Source organism: Bombus vancouverensis, chromosome 8, assembly GCF_051014615.1.
Source record: "Bombus vancouverensis nearcticus chromosome 8, iyBomVanc1_principal, whole genome shotgun sequence".
In the NCBI taxonomy this organism is placed as follows: domain Eukaryota; kingdom Metazoa; phylum Arthropoda; class Insecta; order Hymenoptera; family Apidae; genus Bombus; species Bombus vancouverensis.
In genome coordinates, this window is record NC_134918.1 from 11883019 (window position 1) to 11909912 (window position 26894).

General features: G+C 33.6%; 1 protein-coding gene and 1 long non-coding RNA gene across 27 annotated transcripts in view; one reads left to right on the plus strand and one right to left on the minus strand.

Annotated features, from left to right (window-relative positions):
- The window catches only part of LOC117155929 (uncharacterized), a 92274-nt gene that overhangs the window by 13045 nt on the left and 52335 nt on the right, over positions 1-26894 (plus strand). For 24 of the 26 annotated variants that reach the window (XM_076620481.1, XM_076620483.1, XM_076620501.1 and 21 more), the window contains exons 3-18: positions 16071-16172; positions 16786-16918; positions 17657-17820; positions 18357-18512; positions 18641-18769; positions 19220-19417; positions 19502-19798; positions 20018-20215; positions 20407-20553; positions 20643-20792; positions 20915-21055; positions 21142-21297; positions 21372-21470; positions 21823-22020; positions 22098-22281; positions 24491-24595. In XM_076620481.1, the coding sequence (XP_076476596.1) occupies positions 16071-16172; positions 16786-16918; positions 17657-17820; positions 18357-18512; positions 18641-18769; positions 19220-19417; positions 19502-19798; positions 20018-20215; positions 20407-20553; positions 20643-20792; positions 20915-21055; positions 21142-21297; positions 21372-21470; positions 21823-22020; positions 22098-22281; positions 24491-24595 (2557 nt within the window). The remainder of the gene's footprint in view (positions 1-16070; positions 16173-16785; positions 16919-17656; positions 17821-18356; positions 18513-18640; positions 18770-19219; positions 19418-19501; positions 19799-20017; positions 20216-20406; positions 20554-20642; positions 20793-20914; positions 21056-21141; positions 21298-21371; positions 21471-21822; positions 22021-22097; positions 22282-24490; positions 24596-26894) is intronic. The other 2 variants (XM_076620502.1, XM_076620490.1) reach the window with 1 other exon arrangement.
- On the minus strand, positions 21844-26695 carry LOC143302995 (uncharacterized). Its single transcript, XR_013058919.1, has 3 exons — positions 26139-26695; positions 25117-25194; positions 21844-21946 (listed from the first exon to the last, which is right to left on the minus strand). It is a non-coding gene; the product is annotated as an uncharacterized LOC143302995 (long non-coding RNA).

Below are 26894 nucleotides of genomic sequence, written 5' to 3' on the forward strand. Positions count from 1 at the left end.
CTGCCGCGTTCATATCGACCCGAACCTCCAGACTCCATTTTGCTTGTCCCACATATACCTATGTACATGCACACGTACCTATTATTCGTTCGCGTACATACATACATACTACGAAGCCATGACTCGTTCTCTGCCAGGTTTTTCACTTCTTCTACGTCGCTTTTCTTTCCTTTATTGCATCCGTGCCCTTTTCTCTTCTTTGGCTTTTGGTACACCACCGCGTCAGGAAGTGTCTCGTTGCAACCGTCTGCAATCGACATACAATACACCGATTTCTACGCCGGCTGATAGCTACACGAGCTGGAATACATTACACTTCCGACTTTCTAAGTGTCTCTTGTGGTACGCCGAGAAACCTTAGAATCAGACGCTGCCAAATGATTTTTAATCCCATTGGTGTTGCGTATTCGGAAGGATAGGGTCGGACTCTTGATAACAGGCTAAACCGGTGTATCCGTTGCATGTTCACGAATATGAAAAACCTAACTTTTTGGTTTTGTGCACGTGTATAGCGATTGGCGAGTGAATTTGCCGTAGACAAATTTTATATATGCAGCGAGAGACGAAAGCATTCGTACAATTATTTTATTAATATAGAGGTGTAGAAATAAAAAGAAAAATATTTTTTATATTATCCTTTGCCATCTCTTGGACACGGATAATAATAAGTTTTTGATTAAATCTGTTTCTATGTTTTGCTGATCATTTTTCAAAATTTCTTAGATTCTCCCAATAATTGTAATAAGTAAATATCCTCATATTTCTGATCGTGATGCATCTGTTAAAAATATAGGGAAAGCGTGAAGGGACGTATTTTAAGATCAAAGTATAGTGCTATTTTATTATATATGCTTTTAACCTTTTGCGACGAGACTTGCTAATGTTACGCAATGGGGACGATAACCCTTTCCTTTGATCGATAGTATACTGGAACCCTTTCAACGAAAGCAACAATTTCGAGCTAAATATAAAGGTTATTCTTTAAAAATGTAACACAATGAGTAAATATTACGTCATACAGTACATCGTTCATGTTCGTTATAAACGCTGCTTCAACGAAGAAACAATTACGCGATATCTTATTTGAATTTAGTTGTAACGTCCAGTGTAGAGCAAAGTGTACAGAGTGATGGAGATAAAAAAGAAGAAAGAGTGTCACTCAATAAAAAGCAGTTAATTCAATGTAATTATGATCTGTTGGAAACATCGAAAATGACGTTCATTGGTCGTTTTTCAAGTATTATATTGATGTTCGCTATAATTTTGAGACATTTGCTAAAAGGTTTGCGGAGAACCCCAAATCAATCTTAAATTGCATCAAGCAAGCGTAGCGCCAAAAAGGTTGCAACACTAATAGTAGAAGCGGTACAGTGATCTACTTTGTGGTTGAAATCACGTCTGACCCGAAAGTCGGGTATCTCGACATAAAAGTTGCACAAATTACGAATGAAATATTAACTTCGATATTATCGATCCAGATATTTCGTAATTCGTTCCGACATAATATATCGGCAAGTAGAATCTAAGTGGATGAGACTGGCGATCGTAATCGTGACTTACGTATCCCCATTATTTAATTCTTCTAATTCGTAGAAACGATTTATCTCGATTAGAAATACATCGTTATAACGTTCAATCTGGTAATTTATTTTATCATTATGTTTAGATCGTTATATTAGAATAAATATTAATGCCACTTTTAATGCCATCGATCTATCGTATGCAAGCCGGAGATTGTCGCATTTGAAATTATAACTTAACTTTTCTATGAGCATCGAAGATTTGAATCGTTCCTCTGCTCATTAATTTTATGCGCCGTTATTTACTTAGCCTACTTTTGTAGGAAAAACGGGAACGATGGAAATAAAGTGCTATTCACTTATTCATGCACTTCACCCTTAGATCGAGTGAAATTATACGTTTACTTTCTGCGGATTATTTAAATATCTATACCATAGAACCACTATTCACTCTATATATTTGATTCTAGCATATTGGTGATCGAAAGTGGATATTAATATATTCTCGAGTTATTTTTCCAACGATCGTTTTTTGTTCGGCTTTACGAATAAATAACGCGAGACGATCGATATGAGACGAGAACAACGTATTTTATTATTTGGAACGATCGAACAAATATTTGTAATGCATTGTATGAAACGAACCAGCGAAATTGCAACATATCACGAGACGAACGAGAAAAGTTTTAATTAGGTGTGCCGATACGGCAGGATGAGTAATGTCGCGCGTCTAATAAAAAAATTGTTCTGCAATGCAAAAGAAAGACGAAGAGAGAGGGAGTCGAATCGACAAATTCTGAAATATCTGCCTTTCGTTTGAAACGCATGCGCGACGGGCACGACCTCGACCCTTTCAACTACGCTCTTCATTGGCCCCCCTCGGTCAAAGCTGGAGCTCTCCTGTTCTCGTTTCCTCCGGCGAGGCGCGCCACGGCGTGTCGACCATACATTTAATTAAGCCCCAATGAAAAGGACGCGTTGGCGGCGATGAAGAGATTACGTTACTGGCTGAAGTAAACTGACATATATTCCAGTTTCAGGAACAAACAAAACCTCGAGACCAGTTTTCATAAAATATTTCTAACGGTATTTTGGACCATAGGCCGTGGCGTTTGTTCTGCAACATAATGCAACTCTACTATATAAAATATAGTACCATAAATCGTACGTCGATAGCAGAATCCGCAATATTATACGTATTGGATAGAATGTATCGACGTATTGTACTTCAGAAAATGCATTACTTCAAAGTGGAATAATAAGCAGTTACGAAAGGAACAAGAAGGTCAGATCGATAGATCGATCAGATTTGTTAGTTAAAGATAAGGGTACCTTTTAACGAGGTGTTATTGGAATAATCGGAAGTGAACGTGTCGCAAAGATACGCGAATATTGGATAGATTCTTACCTCCGAAACGTATGTGTTGGAGATTATTATTATCATCGTTGTTATAAAAATGATATATCGAAGGTGAACTGGTTTATATCGTGCCATACAATTAGACTATGACCCCCGGTATAATATAACGGTATAACAGGTTCAGGGTTCAATCATTTGACATCAACATTTAACTTCGTCACTACACACAGCGAGAAACAGAAAACTTGCTAACTTACATAACTTATTACGTTTATTTGCCATCAATTTATGTTTTTTATTCGTATTATTGTATTGTCAAGGAGAATCCCTTGAGAAATCCAAAGAGAATTTCCTCGTCTTTAGTCCTGGTACTTTATTTCCTTCGATAAAATATCCATAATTATAACTTGAATACTTTTATAAGATTTTTCTAAAGCGAACATGACGTAATGATAATATTAATAAAGTTCTCGTTTATCGTTTCGTATTTAGCTAGCGAATCGTTCAAATTAGTTAAAGTTAGTTCAAATTAGACGATTTCTCCGATACCTAAATATCAAGTGCATTTTACGTCTATAGCCTGGCAAGTTTTTCAATCTCTGCAAAAGGGGAATAACGCGTCGAACGATTACAGATTATTTGCTTCTCAATGTTGTTTACAATTTCAAGATCTTTTCACCCTTACATGACTACCTCGTGACTCACGACTGCATTTACGTGACGGTACACACGAGGCAAAAAATTGGGACGCGCGACAAAGAGCAGACAACAATTCATGACCCAATTTTCGCCGATGTTGCGGCGACGATACCGTGTAAATCACAGGATCTACCTTCGTAAAAAAGGTGCAGCCGCGTATCTCTGAATACGTGCTTGATTGTGGAGGTATCTCTGTCAGTCACAATAACCCCAAATGTTCCCGACAAGGGACGGAGGAAACATTTAACCGATTTAACGGGAGTGCTTCCGTCGTCCAACTCACTATACGAGAACTGACATCATACTATCATCTTGGTCGTTGATCGGCTGCTGTCAGACTGGAACGTCACTTGAGTCATGATTCAGGAATTTCGTTAATATCTCAACTAACGGTCATACCCTTAGAACAACGTTTTCTTTATAATCGTAAAATTCTTACTGCCGTTACTTCGAGGAGCTTCAGCTTTTCTTTCCTCGTTAACGTTAAAAACTATTTTAAAGAAGTTTTATTGTATTTCTAGAGAGCATGATTGCACTTAATTTCTCCCATTCACGATATAACATCGCGGAGAAAAGGAAGTTACAAAATGAAACTCTATGACATAACCGTGTTAGAAACTTTAATACGTTGTCTACGGTCTTTTGTGAAATAAGTCCATTCGTTGTGATATAATTAATAGCTCCTTTCTGTACCCTCTAATATCACGATGATGAAAGCACGCTCTCAAAGGAGACGTGTTTAATCACTAGGGAATTTCATCGAAAACGTGCTTTTAAATGAAATTATTTAATCGCATCTTTCTTCGTGGCAGCGATCGAGGTAGAAAGCTTACAAATGTTGAACAACGTTTAAACGCAAAAAGGATATCAAATTTTGGTGAATGCTCGTGAGCCAGTGATAGCGAGGAAGTAAGTGCTTCTTGAGCGAATGTATCCGGTACTTGAACTATTATAACGGTAACGATACCATCTTGATCATCCTGCTATCAGAGCTTGAAAGTATAAAATGTATTTCACAATTGAATAATCTATTGTCTATAGCTTGTGATATATTTTACATGTTTCGTAAATTAATTTAAAGATTCTAAATAAATTAACGAAAATATTTGTAACATTTAGAAATATCTATTAACGGAGAAAATTTGTTATTAAATCTTTTATCATCATTTCTCTCTCGTTAATTTATATAAGAAAATTAATTAAATTTTTCATTGTTGTTTCTCTGTTTAAATAAATATTTACTACGTATTCGTTATTACAACCTTTTTTATAGAGATTCGTTTAACTTTTTTTACCAAACTCTTTATTATCATTTTTCTGTTTAAATAAATATTCATTAAGCACTTATGTATTTATTATAATAAACTTCTTAACCACCAAAGATTCTTTTAATTCGATTACACAATTTGTGAATACATTATACAGTATTTATAAAGCTAGAGAGAGTTCTGTATATATTGGCCCAAAGCAAATTCCGAATTAAAATACATTTTGTCTGCTGCCTATTTTTCGCATATTGTTTAACCATATTTTTATAAGGCACGCAATGTTCACACAAGGTTAACTGCTAATGCGAGATTAAAAAGATGTATTCGTGGATATGAGTTGTTCAAGAAAACATATTCTAACTGTACATGAAATTTTCCTATACACTTCAATGTAAAATATCTTTTCAATGATTGTATATTGCAATATATTATAATTTTTCTTCTCTCATTCGATTTATGAAACTTTTAACAATTTCTAATGCTTCCTATTACTCATAAACTACTGAATTTTTAAATCGAGTAGTATTTTGATTTCCAATATATTAAAACTCTCCTACTTCCACGATTTATTCTCGGTATAAAAGTTTTAACAATTTTTAAAAACAGAACGGCCAAGTGCGTCGTCGGATATTTGTAGTAGATATCAGACAATTTGCATTCAATGAAGAAATGTAGTGCTGTCATAAATCTCTTCGAACGCAGACGAGTAAAAGAATAACAGCTTTTGTGCACCATGTAAACCAATAATCTTACATTTACCGAGGTTAAATATCTTGGTTCCATTTTCTATTTATAGAGTGTTGTTAGTAGTACGTAATCGGGCTCACGTGGATATGAAGGAACGTGCCTTTTAAATCTCATTGAAAGGCATGACTCGAGAATCAGCTTTTTCAGTAAATCGGCCACGTTCGTACACACATTGAATATAATACCGTCGTCATGGCTTGACTTGGCCGAACGAAGTCGAGGCGAAATCATTGTAAAAACCTGTAATATCGAGGCAGTCAGCACCTGATGATCTCACGCTTACGACGCGAGACATGATGTCATTTGTCGTCTCTAATGTACTGCGATTATGCAAGAGGTGCTCATGCATGATACCACCGCTGGAAACACGCGCTGGTAGGGGATTTGATTCTGAAAGCGAAACTACGTTTGAATTAATTTGATAGACACTTGCTTAGTTGTTATCGTTTAACGTACCTTCTCGTTCATCGTCTGCATAGTTTCGCTTAAAGACGTAAATTGTTTACTTTCGTAAACAGCTAAAAAGTTTCCTTCTTGTCGTTGCGTAGTTTTTTCCGCGACTTTGTAGCAACTTCGGGGAATAAACTTAGCTATGTTTAGAAAAATACACAGGTAGAAATGTTGATAATGGGTTAATTAAATAAGGAAAATATGTGGCTTTTGTTATCTTTATTTATCGTTATGTTAAATAGGAATTATATACGGTATTAGGTATACTGAAGTAAAACCTCTTTCTCTCTCTCTCTCTCTCTCTTTCTCTCTATACATATATATATACTGTAATTATTTTTAGCAAAACATTTCATGAACTTTCGGAAATAACTTTTTACCATATTGGATCTGTTACGAAATACATACACTCTAGTGAATTACCGAGATTTTTGTATTTTCAAGTGCTTTGATCATATCGTCAATTAAATTCGAAAGCGGTAGCTAAATTACATAAATAAATGTATTAATATTTATATTTTTGAGTACTATTATCGTTTCTTATGCACTTAATTATAAATGGAAATTTATGCGCATACATTTTGAGGCATAACTGAACAAGCAAAAATTTTTATTAATTTATATCGATTATCGATATAATTTAACGAATATTTAATAAATAAAATTCTGGTTACACAATTTATTTCGCGGATATACCTAGAATACCTTAGGTATCTATACAGCTCCTCTTTACAGGTTTCTCCTATTCTTCTAGAAGAAACAATATTGCGAGTTTTGCAACTCGCCAGCTTTTCAGAATAAATATTAGCAAACGAAAAATTTGCGCAGCGATACTGAAATATGAACAAAGGTATACCAATTGTTGTATTATCACTCCTCGCGATTAGACGCTAAAAATAGCTGAAAGTTTAACATTTTATACGTAACGATCTCACCTTGGATTTAATCTACCTATACGAATTAAGTATTTATCATAAAACCCGCATGTCGTATTCAAATTATATTTCGCGTATACGTTCGTTCCCAATGTTTGCACGTATTTAGTCGAAATATACCGGGTAATATTCATTGATAAACGACGACACCGCGAGTTGAGATCATCGTGAAAGATATTGTTTAGCGAGAGGGTTGGACGTATCCGTGGGAAGTTCTTCCCTGTAAAACTCGCGGGAACCTTGTCTTAAGAGGATTCTCAGCTACACTGATAAATTTAATTAAAGCCACGAAGAAAAGGGGGAGCCTTCTTCGGTTTGGATTGTCGGCGAAAAAAAGACGCGAAAATGATGCAGTTTGTACGCGAAACGAGCATGTTTTGCGGTCGTGATTCGAACGATACCTTGGTGTTATTTTTAACCATTATGCCCAGCATCGTGGCGTGTAGTAGGTTGAGGTCTCGGTTAAGTGTATGTCGGTCCTGTTCTCTGTCAAAAGTTCGAGGAACGATTTGATTAACGAAAACATATTTCACGGATCCTGATATAAATAAAACGCTCAAAGAGTATGGAGAATGGGTAACTCATATATTCGTGCCGCCTTTTCCCAACAATATTCCAACTTTTATTGCGTAGCTGTAACATGTACAACTCGCTTTGACGATTTCATTTCGAAGTATTTTTTTATTAGTTGCGAGCGTGTAATGCATTTTTAAGCGAGGTATTTTTAAATTGGATTTGTATTGTACGTAGATATATTTTATCGTGGAAACTTACAATTGCCTTTAATATAATTTTGTGTTTGCCCGATAGTACCAAGATTACGATTAATCATTATTATATGTGTGTATATATAAATGCACAAGTTTTTAAATATATCGAAATATTCATGTCTGAATTATTTTTTCTAAATAGAACGAATATTCTTTTTATTTGGTTTTGCGTCGATACATTTTCTATTGATACATTTTTGATAGCAAATATGGATATCATACTATCAAACAAGGTCTATGAATTTTTAATGCTTGATAGGAACTATTATAGGAAATATACTATAATTTGTAATCGTTAGTGTTAGTGCTTTTTACTAAATAGATTTAGCTGCTATTCGAACAAAGTGTCTATTAATTAAGGCACGATTGCTCTTGGATCAAGATAAGCAAGTAAATTAGAATACTTCGTGACATTGGCGATACTTCGTTCCCACGGAAGGTATAAAAAACACGGTATTTTAGTAATGATACCTTGATTACACGCATACCGGCTCAATAGGATGCTCTTTAATGCCCACTTCTTCCTCCTACGTTTATACTTGCGACTTCGTACTACTATTATCAGTGTCGCCGACATTTCATCGTTACTACTACTACTATCAACATTACTGATTATACTACTACCAGTGGCAACGGCTAATTATTTATTTCATGAAATAATTATCAGAGGGAATACTCAGCTCGCCGAAATAATATGGTCGTAATATATAGAATAATTAATTGCCTTTTAATATTTACAACTTTAATGGTTACTCAATCATCGTGTGCAATTTGTGTATCGCCATATAAATGATATGTTATTGAGTTTTATTAAATATGTTTGAGAATTTATAGAGTAACTTATAAATATGATACTTATTTTTATAAAATGGATTCTGTATCGCGCATTAAGGTTCTTTAATTTTCTATTAATTTTTAAAATAAAATTATTATAAGTTGACTCTTCTGTGGCACAAAATTACAGCAAAATAATTTTTTAAATCCACATCGTTAATGTTAATAATGTTAAACACGATTATTGTAAGTGTCTCGTCCTCGCAAATATAGTAGAGGCAAACGCAGAAAGTAAATGGAAGTGGCAATGCTCTACATACAATTGTATTTAAGAAATAATAAAAGTACGACAGATTATGAACGCGCTTTCAAACAACACCTATGTACCGCTATAATAGCTTTTGAATTTGTTCACACGTCTTAATATAAATTTCAAATATAGACATAGTCGTGCTAAAACTGATTTCTCTGCTACAAATTTCTAATACTACAAATAATCAACTGTTATAATACTTCTTGAGCGATTCTTACATGACATATTCGATTTAAGCACATAAATAAACGACAGTGAAACACTTCGGTAAATGTGAAATCTTATGAATTCCAAAAGAGTGGAACACGTCAGGCATAAAATTACCACCGGTTGCAACTATATCCATCAACAAACAATTCGGTATTTCCGTCGATTTCATCATTCCGATTTTATTATAGACATAGACACTTCACGTTTCACGGGATAATAGGTATTGTCGAGGACAACAGGTCCCTTCTACATTAATGCATTGATTCGAACACGAGTGTGCAGTAAGCTCGTGAGAACACGCTTCGAAGTTTATGTTATTTCTATTTCTTCTTTCTCGCATTCTTGTCCTTGCCGACTTTTGCATGCTCCGTTTCTTCCGTTCCTTATTATCCTGACGCTATCATCTGTTACTTCTTTACGCAGTCGATGAACCCGTCCTCCTTTTTCCATTGTCGTATCCTTAATTACCGTCCTTCGTGCTGGTTTCTGCACAGCTTAATTTTCCCGGGCTCCATCGACGTGGGCTAAAATCTCTCTCGTCGTTGGGTCGTTGTTCCCCGTTGATAGAAACGAGAGTAGCCGGTGGATCCCTTCCTGTTGTCGACTCGAAAAAGCGAGACTCTGTTACTTTCACGATTTTTATATCGTCGGGTTTCTAGTTTAGCTGCTGGTAAGGTATTTCGTTATTGGAAAGCAGAGAAAGAGATTTATTTTTCAGCGGGATAAAAAATTGGTACGTTTACGTGCATTGTCTGCGACTTGGACTGAAAGTAGAACGATGAAACAAATGGATCGATTAGTACTAGAAATACACGTGTACCATGATCTAAATTTCTTTTTCTATGAGATTCGTTTCCTATTATTTGCACGTTAACAAGCGCAGAAGTTTGATCCAATGTTCGATCTTCGATTTGCCTTGTTCGAGATTGTGTTTTCAACGATTCAACGTTTTTGTTAAATACTCTCGAAATTGATAGACGTTGAAGCTAGTACCGCTAATATAGAAAGATATACTTGTGACAATTGGAGAGTTTCCTACAATTAATTATGGTGTAACGCGTATAAACGGATAAAAATGATTCTGTAGCAAGCTATCATATTAATAATATCTCGGTATATAATTGATAAATTCACAGTAAAAGAGTTAAGAGAATGCTGTTTATATAACACAATAACTAGACTGCGGATGTTTACGCAGATTCATGATTTTACGAATATTTTTATATATTTAAATCTCACACAACCTCATGAACATTCGCAGTTTAGTAAACACGACTTAGATTTATGGAAAATTCGAAAGTACAAACGTGCGCAGGATGGATACAACCCGTAAAAATATATAAAATATTCAGAATAGATTATACTCGTTATAACATTTAATAGATAATTTAAATACATAGAATTTTCAATAACTGTATAATTTATATAATGTTATATACGCTCATATATGTTAAACGGTAAAGTCACGCGTATAAGTAATTGTCTAATTACCAGACACGGTGCGTCAATTGAGATTATGGAGCAGGTTGTATTCTAAGCTAATCTGTTTGTAATATTCGGAGACATCGGCGCATACTTTAGCATCTAATCTGTTAATAATACATATACATATACATACGTATACATATGTACTAACTTAAATGTCTAAAGAAACCCAGTGGCTAATAATAGATGATGAAGTCAGGGTCGCGAATATGCAATATGAACCGGCTCTGTGATTATTCGGCGTCAACCTGTATTTCCGGTTGTCTGGTCGCAATGTGAACCCGAAGCGGTCATTCGTACGCACTCTGTGTCTATAGGAGTGCGTTTGGTGCATGGCATAGCTATAGTTAGCTTGGTACGTAGCCAGAAATTGCAGGAAGACGCATAGCTATTACACTTGCTATCATTATACACTTCGAAACGTCGAAGTCTAACAGTGCAAGAATCTTGATTATGTTAACGTAAATGCGTAAATCACTGTGCGATATTGTTAAACTGTTTATATTTATGTCACTGTTATTACAACGGTGCTTTATTACAGCCGTTCAATTTCATAGTTAAGCAGATAACATAAGCTATAACTTATAACTTTAAGTTTTTACCATAACACGCTTCCCTAATATTAAAAAAAAAGAGAAAAATTAAGTTTCTCGTAATAACAAATTCAAAGGTTCATCTTACGAAAGATAACAATAAACCGGCTTATATCGCCGTAATTCTCAATTATTTATTTAATTCATTATAACGAGTTCGACTAATTCGAGTTATGTCAATAATTCTTCGCAAGATTTTTTTATTCTGCGTCATATATGTATTCGTATAAGCGCGACAGAAATAAAAAGTCAGACATTAATACCTCCGTGTCTGTAACTTTGTTCGAAACTAAAGCATTGAAACTCTCCCGCGTATAGAAACTTCTCCATGAGTTGTTATTTAAAAAAACCAGTTCTCAACAAACTTATCAATACTCTCTAGCTATTAGCTTTTGTTAAAATTTCTATCAGTATAAGTAACTGTTTTGTATAAAAGTAACACCGTATTCTATAAATTAGTTTTGCTTTTAACCTTCGATATTGGTGTATAAGAGTAACATAAATTGTACCGAACTTGATAATGTAGCTTAAACGACGCTATTCGTTTTCAATGCGTAGTGTTCTTTCGTCTTCCCTTAAGGGATTGTAGAAGCCCTTAAAGCGTCCCAAGCCAGACAATGACCGAGGCTATCTATTCACCTGGGTGTAAGTCATTAGTTGCCATAGCTTTCTTACCAGCTACTTCCCGTGCCTTAACATGCAAAAGTTGACATAGGTTTGGTCAATTTTGTTCCGTATACATACATATATAGATATCCTAAATCGTGCATAACAATACGGTAAAAACTGCTATAATTTTTGTAGATAGAGTACAAATGTAAGAAATTAAAACAGATAATGGTTTTAATTAAACAGTAGAAATATTTATTCAAGTAAAATACGTGTCTGTACAATAGGATCAATTGTATTAATTCTTCGTAGTACTCTTAGTTTAATTTTTTTCATATCGTAGATCCTAAAAAATTTTGAAAAAATTCAGTTACTTTATTATTGATACCTTGACTTCTTTATCTAATAGGTTTTCAAGTTAATAGTTACAAGCTATTTATTATAATAATCGAAATTTGAGTGACGATATTCATATATTGTTGTTATAGTACACAGAATAAACAGAAGAATCGAGATAGAAAGAGGTAGAAAGATAAGATAGTATCATACAACAGAAGCTATATGAGCAATTGAATTTTATGTGAAATAGTTAGCTTTCAAGTTAATTTACGGAGCACCTTGTTTATCATTGTCTGAGATTCTTTAGAGAAATATGTCTTAATTAACTTTTTAAACCAACTGGCTGGAAAATTCATTAAATATTGATTTCAAATATAACTTCTATCCTTGTTGCTTCCAGAAATTTTTTGTATACATATATGTTAAATAATATGTTGTATTTGACGTCTTCTTTTCACTGTTATTTTCAAAGCAAGCTATGTGGACAATGCACTTCTTCTTGTGCAAACGAAGGTATCCAATCAACGTGGACCTTTTAAGGAAAACTATGTCGGGTCAGTTGCATACACCTGTAAATAGAAACCAACCCTTGTAGTCGTGATAGTTGATTTAAAAAAGGAAAGTAAACTGACAACCGGTACTGTGTATTTCAAGATTAAAAGAAAGTCTTTTTAATATTCATCAGATATTAAATCGTTATTTGTAGCATTTGTAATACTTACATATCATGAATATGAATAATATAAAATGCGTTCAATAACAATTACTCTCTGATGTTATGCTCGGATTTAAATACAGATAATTCTAGTTCTTTATATCGCTGTGATCGATTAAATTGCATTACATAGATACCTGTATCAGTCACATGTTCAAATTTATATGAGATGAGATCTCGATACAGATGAAATTACGGTATTCTCTCATTACAAGTGAAATATACTTTTATACAATCTTCCTGAGCATAAAAGTTTTAATAGTCTTTCTTGTAAATATTTAAACCATATGGCTATAATATTTATCATGAATCTATTCTACTCGGGTAGAATTTAATCATCTTCAACGTGAGTCGCAACCCCTAAGGTACTACAAAGTGTTTTCTAGGAGTCATAAAGTATTCCTTCGTGGGTTGCCGCTGTTATCTACATTTACATTTATTTTATACATCTTATAACAGAATGACATTTCAGACATATCAGATATTATCCTAATTATATCTCGAATATTTATACAAATTTATATTTTTATGGACGCAATTAAAGAAATAGAGCGTCAATAGAAATTCGTTTTATCTATTAAAAATTGTAATGGATACTATGAATATTTTATGTATCTTTCTACATTGTATGCATCCTGTGCGGTTTTGCATGTTTAAATTTCGCATAGATGCATAAAAATCCGCACTTTCATCATTAAATTACGATAAATTTTAATATCTACTCACTGCGGTATGTCTACGTTGCAATATTTAATCAATACTTTTAATACTGTTTTTTGGTAAACTAAAGAATACCATTTAAACTTATATTCTATTAAAAATATCTTTTTGTGTAAATTTGAGGGGATTATTTGACAATTGTAAAACGGGGTCACACACGACTTGGAAATGGTTGGGAAACGTTGAACTACATTAATAATTTACCGACACGTTTGGATAACGAGCGCCAATTTAAGAATTACGCGAGTCTACGATGAACGTTTCCACGGCAAAGCAAAGAGTAATGAGTGCAGTGACCGGCGTTCGTCTCGGACCTTCGTCGTTGTACCATGGAAGATGCAGCATACCTTGAAAAAAAAAAGAAATGGGATGGGGCAGGTAGTTTAAGACAGTGAAAGAAGACGGGAGAGACAGACATAGAAGGGACTATCCACGTGTCGGAGTAACGGTTCGCTGAATTATTTAAAGCATGACGGAGGACTTTGCAAGCGCAGGAGGTTCTTTACACCCGACTTGCATACAAGATACCGGTTGATTTAAGTACACTGTAGATCTGTCACGAGATATGAGTACATATGCATATCGAGAAATTACATGCATTCGTAATGCAATTTAAATGTCCTCGAATATTTGACCACTTTGCATACAGGCCCGAATTACCAAGTTTATGAACAAATTCCAAGATATTCGGGCTTAAAGATTAACTTAAATCAAGGCGTTTCTCCATATTCGATGCATTAAAATATAAATATTTTATTCTTTTGATGGAATTTTGTATTTTGTTTTGATAGTGCGAATCGTTTTTTTAGAAAATCTGAGACAATTTTAGATCATAGAAAATCAATGAATAAAAATATAGGACGTGTAAATACCAAAATGAAGATAATAATGTACAAACACTTTATACATACGTTGCTTATGCGTTACGTATTATTGAGTAAGAAATTGAGTGTTATAGATATTTTAAATAATACTTTAATTGAAATTTGTAGAATATATTCGAGTAAGATAAACAGTATAATGTCTTATAAATTTCTTTTAACATTATCAACACAGTCTTTTTTTAATGTTAACTTAAATTAATTCGACGTTAAATTTGTAACATTTAAATCGTTTATATAATTCTATTGATTAATTTTGGCTGTTGATCCTGAAGTTATAAGTAACAACGGTAGCTATGTCTCTGCGTTCGTAAATTAAAGACTGTCTGAAAATTTACTCGTCACATTTATTTAAATGCATGAAGAAATACGCTGGAGACAGCTGAATCTGAAAAAAATCCTTGTCTCGCGTTCCCTTGAACTGCAACAATATCCCTAGCCAGACGTATTTATTCTGCCGGTTGGTGCGTAGGCCGAAGAAGAAGCGATATATTGCAACTTATAAAACCAGTTGCAAGTCGTGAGTCGTGAACGAGGCGCGCTCGTCCCCGACAAAGAATCAAATGGGCCAAGCATGACGATGGGAAGAGAGAGAAAGATTGAACGAAAAATAGGGTGAAGGCGAACGCAGTAAAAAGAGGGAAAAGGAGACAGTTGTCGTATCTCGTTCGCGCAGACAGCACGGCGCGGACACCCCACGTTCTACATTAATTACTTATCCGCAATATGATTCGGGATAAACGGCGTAATGTGGCGCACCTACTTTGTCAGCCTCTTACTAATTACGATAAGTTGAAACGCGTATGGATTTAATAGATTAATAGCGACTATATGGTATTTGCTATTACTATATTTCCTTCCTTTTTTCTATGAATCAAATTTCATCACTTTAGAAGTAATTTTCCTAAACTTGGTGAAATATTTGATCAATGTGTTTCATAGAAGGTTTCCCATTTTTAATTAGTAGTAATATTTTTAAAAATATAATTAAAAAAAGGGATGCAAATAAAAATTTGTTTCGTTTATTGTATAAGTATTGAAGCGAATATTTTACTTTAAATATTTTATATAGTTTCGCATGAGCGGTGGCTACTAAAAGTATTTGCATGTACTACATACTTTCATCTTTTAATAAAACGACTTTTTATCAGGTTTTACATTCCATTCACTTATTCGTTCTAATATGGCTACGTTGGATTATTCCGTTAGCAGTTGTATCCGATGATACTTAACCATTAGGAATGCTTTTTTGCGCAACTGTGAGAAAGAGTTTGTAGGTTATTCTATAATTTATAAAAAAGCAGGTTGCGTCTTGTAAAAGATTTGAGGACGCTATTTCACCTATTTCAGCTATATATGAAAAATGATATCTAGTTGGCCAATTATCTGTTCAGCGATACGTTAAGAGATCTGTGACAAGTGTCCACTTACATTCATGTACTTTTTGCTCGGTTGAGCATATCTGATTGGTGTAGGACAAAACAACCGCAAAGAAGAACGTGACGAATGATTAAACACGCGCGTAATACTTGACCGCGAAAGAAAGTATCCAAACAATCCAAGCAGAGTTACGTTATTAATTATTCAGTAGTCGGCGTGTTCGTACTCCAACGTATTCCTTGCTATTTTACTCACGATGCAGTTTTTTATTACTACAACGTTTTCTTCTTTTGGTATTTCAGAGCGACCCTAGTACGGCATTTCTTCGTGCGGCTCGCGCAGGGCAGCTGGAAAAGGTTTTGGAGTACTTGGAATCGGGAGTGGACATTAATGCTTCAAATGCTGTAAGCACAGTTTCCCCTTATTATTTTACGTGATTCTCTGATTTATGAAAATCGCCAAATACCGATAAAATATTGCCAATACCGCGGTCCCCGGATTTTTCATTTTTTTTTGCCTCAGTTTCAACCGAAGAAAAGACTTTTAATCCATAGAAAGTATCACGGATGAAAACGTCGTGCGAATTTTGTTTCAATATTATCGCTCCATGACAATACTGTCGTCATTTGTAAACTTTGCAAACGATAACTTTTCTGTTTCTTATTTAACATTGAATAATAATAAAACATTTGCGAAAATAATAAAAAACAAAGCATTTATGTACAATAATAAAACATTTCTTTGACTCTATTGATATTTAGTAAATGAAAAAATATATTTATATCGGTGTGCATTCATGATAACGTAAACGTAATTGATCTCCTTTAACGATAGCTTTTACGGATTAATATTTTATGAAAATATTTAGCATATAGCATATTTTCCTGAAATTCAAAACGAAACTTTTAACTCTAGAAGCATATAATTTGGTGGAAAGGAGGATTTTTATTGTTGGAAGATAAATTTAATATAGAGAACTTAATGGGCTGAAAATGTACGAGGATCTATTAATTACAGAATGGCTTAAACGCTTTACATCTGGCAGCTAAAGATGGACATTTGGAAATTGTCCGAGAACTTCTTAACCGTGGAGCAGTGGTCGATGCTGCTACCAAAAAGGGAAATACGGCATTACATATCGCTTCTCTTGGTAAGTAGAAGCATTACCATTCTTATCATTTACGTATTTTTTAAGGCCGAAGGAGTTATTGCAATCGAATATATGTTTCCAGTTATTTAACACTTTCACTATTGGTTTCTTTAGTGTAACACTAGTTTTCCAGTATAACTTTATAGCATAAATTTAATTGCTTAGTATTCAGCGCATATTCTATCTTCGACTATTACTTATGGCAAATATATAGTCTGTTTCTATATGTAGATAGTAAAATAAGTCCAATTTTTAAAATTTTTATGTTACCTGATGGCTAAAACAGGTTTACTGCAATATGACATAATTGAAAAAGAGAAAAACCGGTTAAGTTCAAAGATATAAGCCTTTCGAAAGCACGTCGAAGAATTCAAAGATATCATTCGTTCGTATAATTATAATAATATTATAATAATCAACATATTTAAGATGGTATAATTTTTTTTACTAAAGATACATATTCAATACCAAAATCAATAAGGCAATTTTGTTGTAAAGTAAGATCGGCTAACAGCACGATATTTTATTTTGCAAATAAAATTGCTACAAAAAGCGAAAATTGTGACTTATCAATGATCATTAATATTAGTACAAATATTCTAAAATTGGTAAATACGTATTTTTCTCTTTTCTAGTTACAAAGTGTTCCAAGCTTTTCTTTTTTGTAAAAAGTAGTGTATTCAACATAATATACGTGGGATGAGCATTCCGAGTTGAAATTAATATCTCTTTACATAGCTGGACAGGAGGAGGTGGTACAATTGCTGGTACAACGAGGTGCTTCTGTGAATGCACAATCGCAAAATGGGTTCACACCACTGTATATGGCCGCACAGGAAAATCATGATTCTGTAGTCAAGTTCCTTCTGAGTAAAGGTGCCAATCAAACATTGGCTACTGAGGTACGTAAACAAGCTTGATTTCGTTAATTAAACATTTAATGAATTGAGATTTGCTTCTATTACTAGATTGTAGATCTTTATGCATTTATGAAAAATTCAAATATACAAAAATGAAGGGAATGTGCAAGAAAAAGTATTTCCATTTGTTTTACATATTTTTCACGTTTTTCTTTTCCTTACAATATTTGCCATACTTTACAATATTTCTTTTCCTTCTATTTCTTAACCAACCACTTTCATCTCCTTTGCTATTTTTCTCGGATAGCTTTACATATTCGCATAATTCAGATGCACTGTAGGATTATCCTTTAACGTCTCAACTATTTTCTTCTTCGGATATGACTTCCCATTATATTATTACAATAAAACATAAATTTGTATTTTAATTCTGCTGATACGTCACAGTATCACAATATATTCTAATATATTATATATGTACATATTTAAGAAATTTTGTATCGTATTTAATGGAATGTAAAAATTATTTAGTAGTTAGTACGTATAAGATGAATCTAATATACTTTTTGTGTTCGTAGGATGGCTTCACCCCATTAGCAGTAGCGATGCAACAGGGTCACGATAAGGTAGTAGCAGTTCTGCTGGAAAATGACACTCGTGGTAAAGTTCGATTGCCTGCCCTCCACATTGCTGCCAAGAAAGACGATTGCAAAGCAGCTGCCCTACTTTTACAAGTATGTTGCAATAGTTTGTCGTTGAAGCCCTATATCCCTATATATATATATTCAATCTGATGTGATCGGCATGCGAAAAGAAATCGATTCAATGTCCATAAATTTATAATTCTTTATTTTTATTTCAGAACGATCACAATCCCGACGTAACATCGAAGAGCGGTTTTACACCGCTTCACATTGCTGCTCATTATGGTAACGATCGAATTGCCTCCTTGCTTTACGACAGAGGAGCAAACGTAAATTTTGCGGCGAAGGTGAGGAATTTCTAAGTAACTTGGACTGTAATTTTGTATACGATAAATCTAGACCGGATTACATAGTACGGCTTTGATGAGTAATTTGCGGATATGGCCACGTGATTGAGGATTGTGCGGAAGATATCAAATATTTATGTTAGAGTATCAATTACGAGTGAGATATGATTGTAAAAATATATATGGTATTTGCGATAATGGGTTCACGTATGGTAATTTAGCTGCACGTGATAGAAATATATGTGATATTGTTAACGGTGCGATATGGTTGAAAATATAAAAAAGTCGTTGTAGAAACGTGACAACGTTTTGCGAAAGTAATAGATGTAAATAAGGAAATATATGTACATATGCTTGTTTACCTATTTATAACTACGTCGTCCACTTGTCTAGTTCACTGTATGTTTTGAATAATCGCTAAGTATATATAACTATCTTTCTATCTTGCAGCATAATATTACGCCGATGCACGTTGCAGCAAAATGGGGAAAAATAAAAATGGTGAATCTTCTGATGAGCAAGGGAGCAAATATCGAAGCGAAAACGAGAGATGGCCTTACGCCGCTTCACTGCGCCGCACGATCTGGTCATCACGAAGTTGTTGACATTTTAATCGAGAAAGGGGCACCAATTGGTTCAAAGACGAAGGTAAGCGTTTTCTTGAAGAGTACTTTTGGTACAAGGTAAGGGGTTTTCTGACTGAATTAGTTGCATCTTGTTTTCTGTTGACAGAATGGTCTTGCGCCGTTGCACATGGCTTCTCAAGGAGACCATGTTGACGCTGCGAGGATATTATTGTATCATCGAGCACCCGTGGATGAAGTGACGGTAGATTACTTGACGGCGCTACACGTGGCAGCTCATTGCGGACACGTACGAGTGGCTAAGCTTCTACTCGATAGAAATGCTGATCCAAACGCACGAGCTCTAAACGGCTTTACTCCACTCCATATTGCTTGCAAGAAGAACAGACTGAAGGTCGTTGAGCTCCTCTTAAAGCACAAAGCTAGCATCGAAGCCACTACAGAGGTATTATTTCCATTTCCATATCAGTTCAATAGTTTAACTTCTTTAGTTTAATACCTTACATCATAGGTATACATCATAGTTACTATAGTATCAATTATATTTGCCTCTAATTAGAAACGGAAATTATTAGAGACAATCGATACGTTATACCGATATGATAATAAAAGAAGATTATTATTATGATTTTTTTAGTAATAATAGATTCATTTTATTGCTTAGTCTGGATTGACGCCTCTACATGTAGCAAGCTTCATGGGGTGCATGAATATAGTGATTTATTTACTGCAACACGCAGCTAGTCCCGATATACCGACAGTAAGAGGCGAAACGCCTTTGCATTTAGCTGCCAGAGCGAATCAGACTGATATTATCAGGATACTTCTTAGAAATGGTGCCCAAGTTGACGCCAGAGCAAGGGTAAAGGAAAAGAATTCAGTATTAGTAAATTTTGATTTCAATATTCATGTTATAGTGACAAAAATATTAATTTTACCTCAAATTTTCTTATTCCATTTTATAATTGTTTTCTTATTTGAATATTAGAAATTTGTAAATACTTAGTAAATTTAATTGCGTCATAGTAGATTTGAAAGATATAAATATTGCAGGAAGAACAAACTCCGCTTCATGTTGCTTCTCGATTGGGCAATGTTGATATCGTGATGTTATTACTTCAACACGGTGCCGATGTAGATGCTACTACAAAAGATTTATATACACCACTTCATATTGCTGCTAAAGAAGGTCAAGAAGAGGTAAAATTTTAAATATATGTATATCATATTTAATTATTTATCAATAATTATAACTAAGTTTAATTTATATACTTATTGTTCTATGACAGGTTGCATCCGTTTTGTTAGAAAACAGTGCATCGCTTACCGCGACGACCAAAAAGGGATTCACTCCTTTACATTTGGCAGCTAAGTATGGTAACATGAATGTAGCGAGATTATTGTTGCAGAAGAATGCACCAGTTGATGCTCAAGGAAAGGTTAGAACAGTTATAAAAGTTATTACCTCTATTGCCATCTATTTATTTCTTTAAATAAAATATCGTTATCAATGAAAAATATGATTTTTATGTCAAACACTAATTTCTTTGTTTAATCGTAGAATGGAGTGACTCCACTTCATGTGGCATCTCATTATGATCACCAAAATGTAGCATTACTTCTACTTGATAAGGGCGCATCACCTCACGCTATGGCTAAAAATGGCCATACACCATTACATATTGCTGCACGTAAGAATCAGGTAAATAACTTAAAAGATACGAGTAAATTAAATATTATAATATATCTTTTATAATAATGTAAACATAATTTTTGGGCTTGATGTAGATGGATATTGCAACTACTTTATTGGAATACGGAGCAAAAGCAAATGCAGAATCAAAAGCAGGATTTACGCCGCTACATTTGAGTGCACAAGAAGGCCACACCGATATGTCAACGCTGCTTATTGAGCACAAAGCAGATACAAATCACAAGGCAAAGGTAGTATAAATTTCGACAATTTATTATATTTATGACATCTGATTTCGTTGTTTAATAATTATTTCTCTCTCTAGAATGGTCTCATGCCGCTTCACTTGTGCGCACAAGAAGACAAAGTTAATGTTGCCTCTATTCTCGTTAAAAATGGTGCTCAAATTGATGCTAAAACAAAGGTATGATATATTATGGAAATTGCAATATTTTGTTTTGTTTAAAAATATTATTAATTAAATATGTGTATTACAAAAAAATAAGAAATATAAAAAACAAATTTTAGTACACACATTAGGTATAATTTGAGAAATGAATTCAATTTATACGTTTATATGAACTTTATTCCTTATTTCAATGTATATTGCCTTAAAGCTATATTCACGTATTTTGGTATATAATTTTATTTATGTTTGATCCACATTTAACAATTTTTTGCTTTAGAATAACGAAATATAATAATCTGAAAATTCTCATTATTGAAATTTTTTAAAAATGTTTTTTGATTAAGAAAGATGTTCGTTTGTGGTACAGGCTGGTTATACTCCGCTACACGTGGCAGCTCATTTTGGTCAAGCAGCGATGGTACGATTCCTTTTACGATCTGGAGCAGTTGTTGACAGTAGCACGAATGCTGGATATACTCCATTGCATCAAGCTGCCCAACAGGGTCATACGTTAGTGATTAATTTACTGCTGGAGGGTAAAGCAAAACCGAACACTACTACTAATGTATGTCAAGTTCATGAAAAACTTGTTTTCGTATTTTATTTAATTGTTCTAATTATATAACGTTCTGTCTCCTACAGAATGGACAAACAGCTTTAGATATTGCACAAAAACTTGGTTACATTAGCGTCATCGAGACACTGAAGGTAGTTACAGAAACCGTCATTACAACGACTCATACAGTTACTATTGAAGAAAAATACAGAGTACAAGCTCCTGAATCAATGCAAGAGACGTTTATGAGCGATAGCGAAGACGAAGGGGGTAAGTGTTTGTGTTTAATATTTCCTATTCTATAATATCTCAGATACTGTTCTAATGATAAATATATTTTGTGTAGTTTTGCAAAATTTATTAAATATCTAAATACGAACACAAAAAATATTGAAGTAACATTAACTAACAAACTACATCTTTAAATTGGCTAAATCAGCATATTTTTGTATTATATAACAATAAGATAAATTTTAATCTATCATTCTAATTTGTTTGTTTCCAATTTGATCTGCTATCATTTCCTAGAATATTATTTTACTAGAATATCGCATAGTAATTGATAATACAATAATCACTAGGTATTTGCTAATATGTTTGTAATATATGTAGGTCTGCTTCTGTAATCATGCTTTTTTATAGATGTGACAGCTTATATAGTGCGGTTTATATATAGCAAAATATTACATACATCCTTGTTTTAGTAATTATTGCACAACATATGTGCAAATTTATTGCATGGAACTATGCTTTTAAGCATTAAGTATTTACTTAAAATAATAGATATATAATTAATTAAACTGTTTTTATTAGGGAAAGATTATAATAATCTGTATATTATTTCACAAATCTGAAATTTTAGGCCAGATTAACGTAAAGTGATTTATAATGATATACAAGAATAAGTTTCTTCTACTATTATATTTTTTTATACAATACGTTTGGTATATAACAATAACAAATTTTGTGGTATAACTTTATCGTGAACTTATATACATATTTCGATAGCATTTTATGGTAGATCTGTTCTTCCATATATATTATACTGGCTGTAAACTGCAGTTCATCATACATAATTAAAAAATAACTTGCACTAGGAGATATAAAATGTTAAAAAGATACACACACGCAGAGGACGTATTGAAATAGCACTTTTCGTTTTCGTTTAGTTACATTACAACAATAGTTTACTCTAGAAATGCATGTAATTATTTAATGCATGAAAGTATACAAATGTATGAACTTTAGCATGTACACTATGAATCCTGCAATAATTTTCCTTAATACAAATTAGCAAGATTTTATTTAGAGAGGAATCACAAATACACAACCATTTTAGATTAGTAAAGACATTGATAACCATATTACATATGTATTAGACATTTATAGATTGGATGATAAATATGTACCATTTATGATGAATTTTCTTTAATAGAAAAGAAAGAAATGTTTATAAGAAGTTATAATTATTGACTTTATATTTCTGAAATAAAGTCAGAGAGCTATATGGAAATATTATTTGCTTTTTCTGTTGCGTTTATGTTACATTCAGTTTCGCAAGAGCATGTATTTAGCATATGTTCACTGGGTTGTTGCTATCTTTGAAGAAAATATTTAACTTCCCTAAATAGAAGCGTAGTCTTTAGTCGTATAAATAAAGGTTAGTAATTAACTAAATACCTGTCGAGTATTTGTTATGGAATCTCATAGATTGTAAATATTTTCAATTCTAGTAAAATTTTCACGTTAATGTCGTATTTGCCTTACACAGGTAATACTATTTTTATTAGAATCCGTGAGTACCAATTTGGAATCTATTCTACGATAAAAGATTATTGTTCGGAAATAGTAGTATCATCATACATAGTCTATTATCGACTAAATTATATTAAACAAAGCTATAGTTATCTGTGTAAGATTTAATATACATAGTAAGTAGTTAACAGCAACGTGCTTTAGACTAAATTCTCTTCCTTTTTAACAATTTATGTAAACTTAATCATAACAAACAATAGATTTAACAGGTTTGCTTGTTTGCTTAATTAAAATTTACAATTACATATCTCTTTTACACTAATAAACATGAAGTACAAATATAGAATAAAAATAGCTATTCGCTATTCTCTATCAAATTCTAATTAGAAATTATATCAAATTAATTTCAATCGTATTATTTCTTATTTAATATTCAATTAAATTTTTATTTTACTACATATAAAGAGAGTAGTAAAAACAATTTATATGCATTTTTTTTAAATAGCTGAAACGTTGAACGTTGAATGTCTTATCAAATACGTGAGTTAATAAAAGTTTTTGAAGTCGAAGCAAACGAACAAACTACGCTCGCGGTAGGTCTATCTTCTGCCACGTAAAGTCAGCTATTTAACAACCCAGTGATAGCGAAATTTAGAAACAGTGTTTATGGTGCGAAATTAGCGTTTTGATAAAAAATGACCTTACTCGACGGCGTACAATGTAGGTGGTGATGAAATCGGCATGGCAGCCATGAATGTGTACGGGCAGCCTCCACACGCGCAACACGTGTACCTTCCTTCTTACTACCGGGGCCAAATGACCTATACCTGTAAGTTGTCTGTACTCTGTTTCTGTCACTCTTTCACATATCACACGTGCGCGCAACATACTGTATTTATACATACATATATACATACATACATATATTAGCACATGGGTACGTAAATTAATCTCGAGTAGTACGCGCGCATTGGATCATTCATATTCTGTCGATTTCACTTACGTAATCGTAACAGTATTTTTTACTTTCATGCCAGCTATTAAATGGCCCATGCATTTACATTTTAAATATTCACTAATTCTTGGTCAAGTCTGCTTAATATTAAACTCTTGACTCTTTTTTTCTTACTTTCGTGTTGCAACAGTTACAAAATTTTCGATCTATCGCGATACCATTGATTTTTATGAACGAAAAAGGGCTGAACGAGAGATTCGCGTATTTTCTACTTTCAGTTCGTTCTATTGTAATTCTTCTTTTCTATTTTCACTCGTGGAAACATAAATACAGAGACATGCACAGACATATACCTATCCTTAAACCGTTATTTGTTCACACTCTGTTTCGTTTACCTTCCTTGTCGGTCCATTTCTCCTTTATAAAGTTGCAACCCTCCGTATCTTGGATACACCTGTAGTAGCCGTACAACCCTGTTAATGAGATTTATATTTTGAGTTTTAAATGTTATAATCGATTTTTGTTGTGCTGCAATAATTTTAAATGCTATCGAAATTCAATGATATTATGTACGTCGGGAATGTCAGTCGCGTTAACTCCAATAAATATTCGATTCGTATAGAAGATACGATGATACTTTCACTTTTACTAATTCCATGTTGTTTGATTATTAAATATTAATTGCAACTAATATATCTGGATATTATAAACGGGGGCAAGAAAGTTTTCAAGAAAACACGTCGAGTGAAATGTTATTTATTTTCCTAAATATCTATGTCCCCATCTATAACTTTGTATTACATTTGTCGCGGAATCCTCAGCAAATATACAGAAACTATTCTTGCTACTTGCAGTTCAGCAAGATCATTATCATCTATTCATTACTTGTCGCATCTAAATGTCTTACACGGACTCTACATATATTATAGCGTATACAAGCAAGAGTTTAATTCTGTCTCCACGGTGCATTAATGCCATCAATATTCAAGGCTTAATATCAATCAACTAGAATATAAAGAATTTATCGATGCAATATATTTATAACAACGTAATGGATCCATTCGTACGATACATTTAACATTATTCTAATTTATGAAAAAAAGGAGAAGAAAATTCTTCTTAAATTATTCAAGAGGAACTTCCAAACTCTGAAAAGTATTATAATTTTTCTTGAGATTATCGAAATGAAATTAATCACAATTTTAAATAAGTGAAGTTGAATTTAACGATGCCGCGTTAAAGTCGGTCATGCGTTCGCATTTTCGAATCTAAAATTCAGAAAACGGTACGTTAACGAAGTAGGGCGCGTTACTACTGTTAATGCAATTTGCATAATAACGAGTTGTGCGATCATTATGCCAGTCGACAGGAACAGAAGTAGGCTTGTATGGTCTGTTTTGACGTATCATCCACGTACCTATACGCATTCTGCTTCAGCTGTTATGCAACAGCCGGTGTGCATCTTGTACCATATTATTCGTGCAGTTAGTCGAACCCCTGTTAGCTGGCAAGTCGCCAAATACGATTCACGACCAAAATATCAGAATTTATATAACGAATTTGTTTCTTTTTTTTTTTTTTTAAATCGGCGCGCAATTTGTTTTCGCGACGTTCGCGACGCGTGGAATGCAGGAAAGTGATCCAGAAATTCTGATTGCGATAGTTAGCGTTCACGTTACATCTTAAATGGGACAGTGCGTACTTCGCGAAGCACAGAGAACTTTATACGTTCATCGTTGTCTACACTAAGACTACGTTCGACTTGTTTGAAGAGCGATCATATGTCTTAAAATTTCTATCGCTAAAGAACTAGAAAATGGAAGCGTCATGCATCTCATGTCATTGAGAAAACTAAAGAAAAACCTCATCGCAAGATCTGTTTCTAGATGAATTATACATCAGATTCTCATTAACGTTCGCGAATATGCTTCACAGAAGATCAGTAGTCCTTAACCACAGCATCATGATCCTGTATTCACGTTACGCGATTGTTTCTGTTCGTACGATGTCTTGATAAAGCCCATTCAGTGCCAACAGTTGCATATGACCACGCTACCTTAGCGTTCAAGAAAAGAGTTGCGAATACTTCGAGATGTAAATAAAGTAGCGGAAAAGCTCAGAGGCAGCTACTATTATAAAATTGGTGATTCATGAAATGAGGTCACGTTTCTCT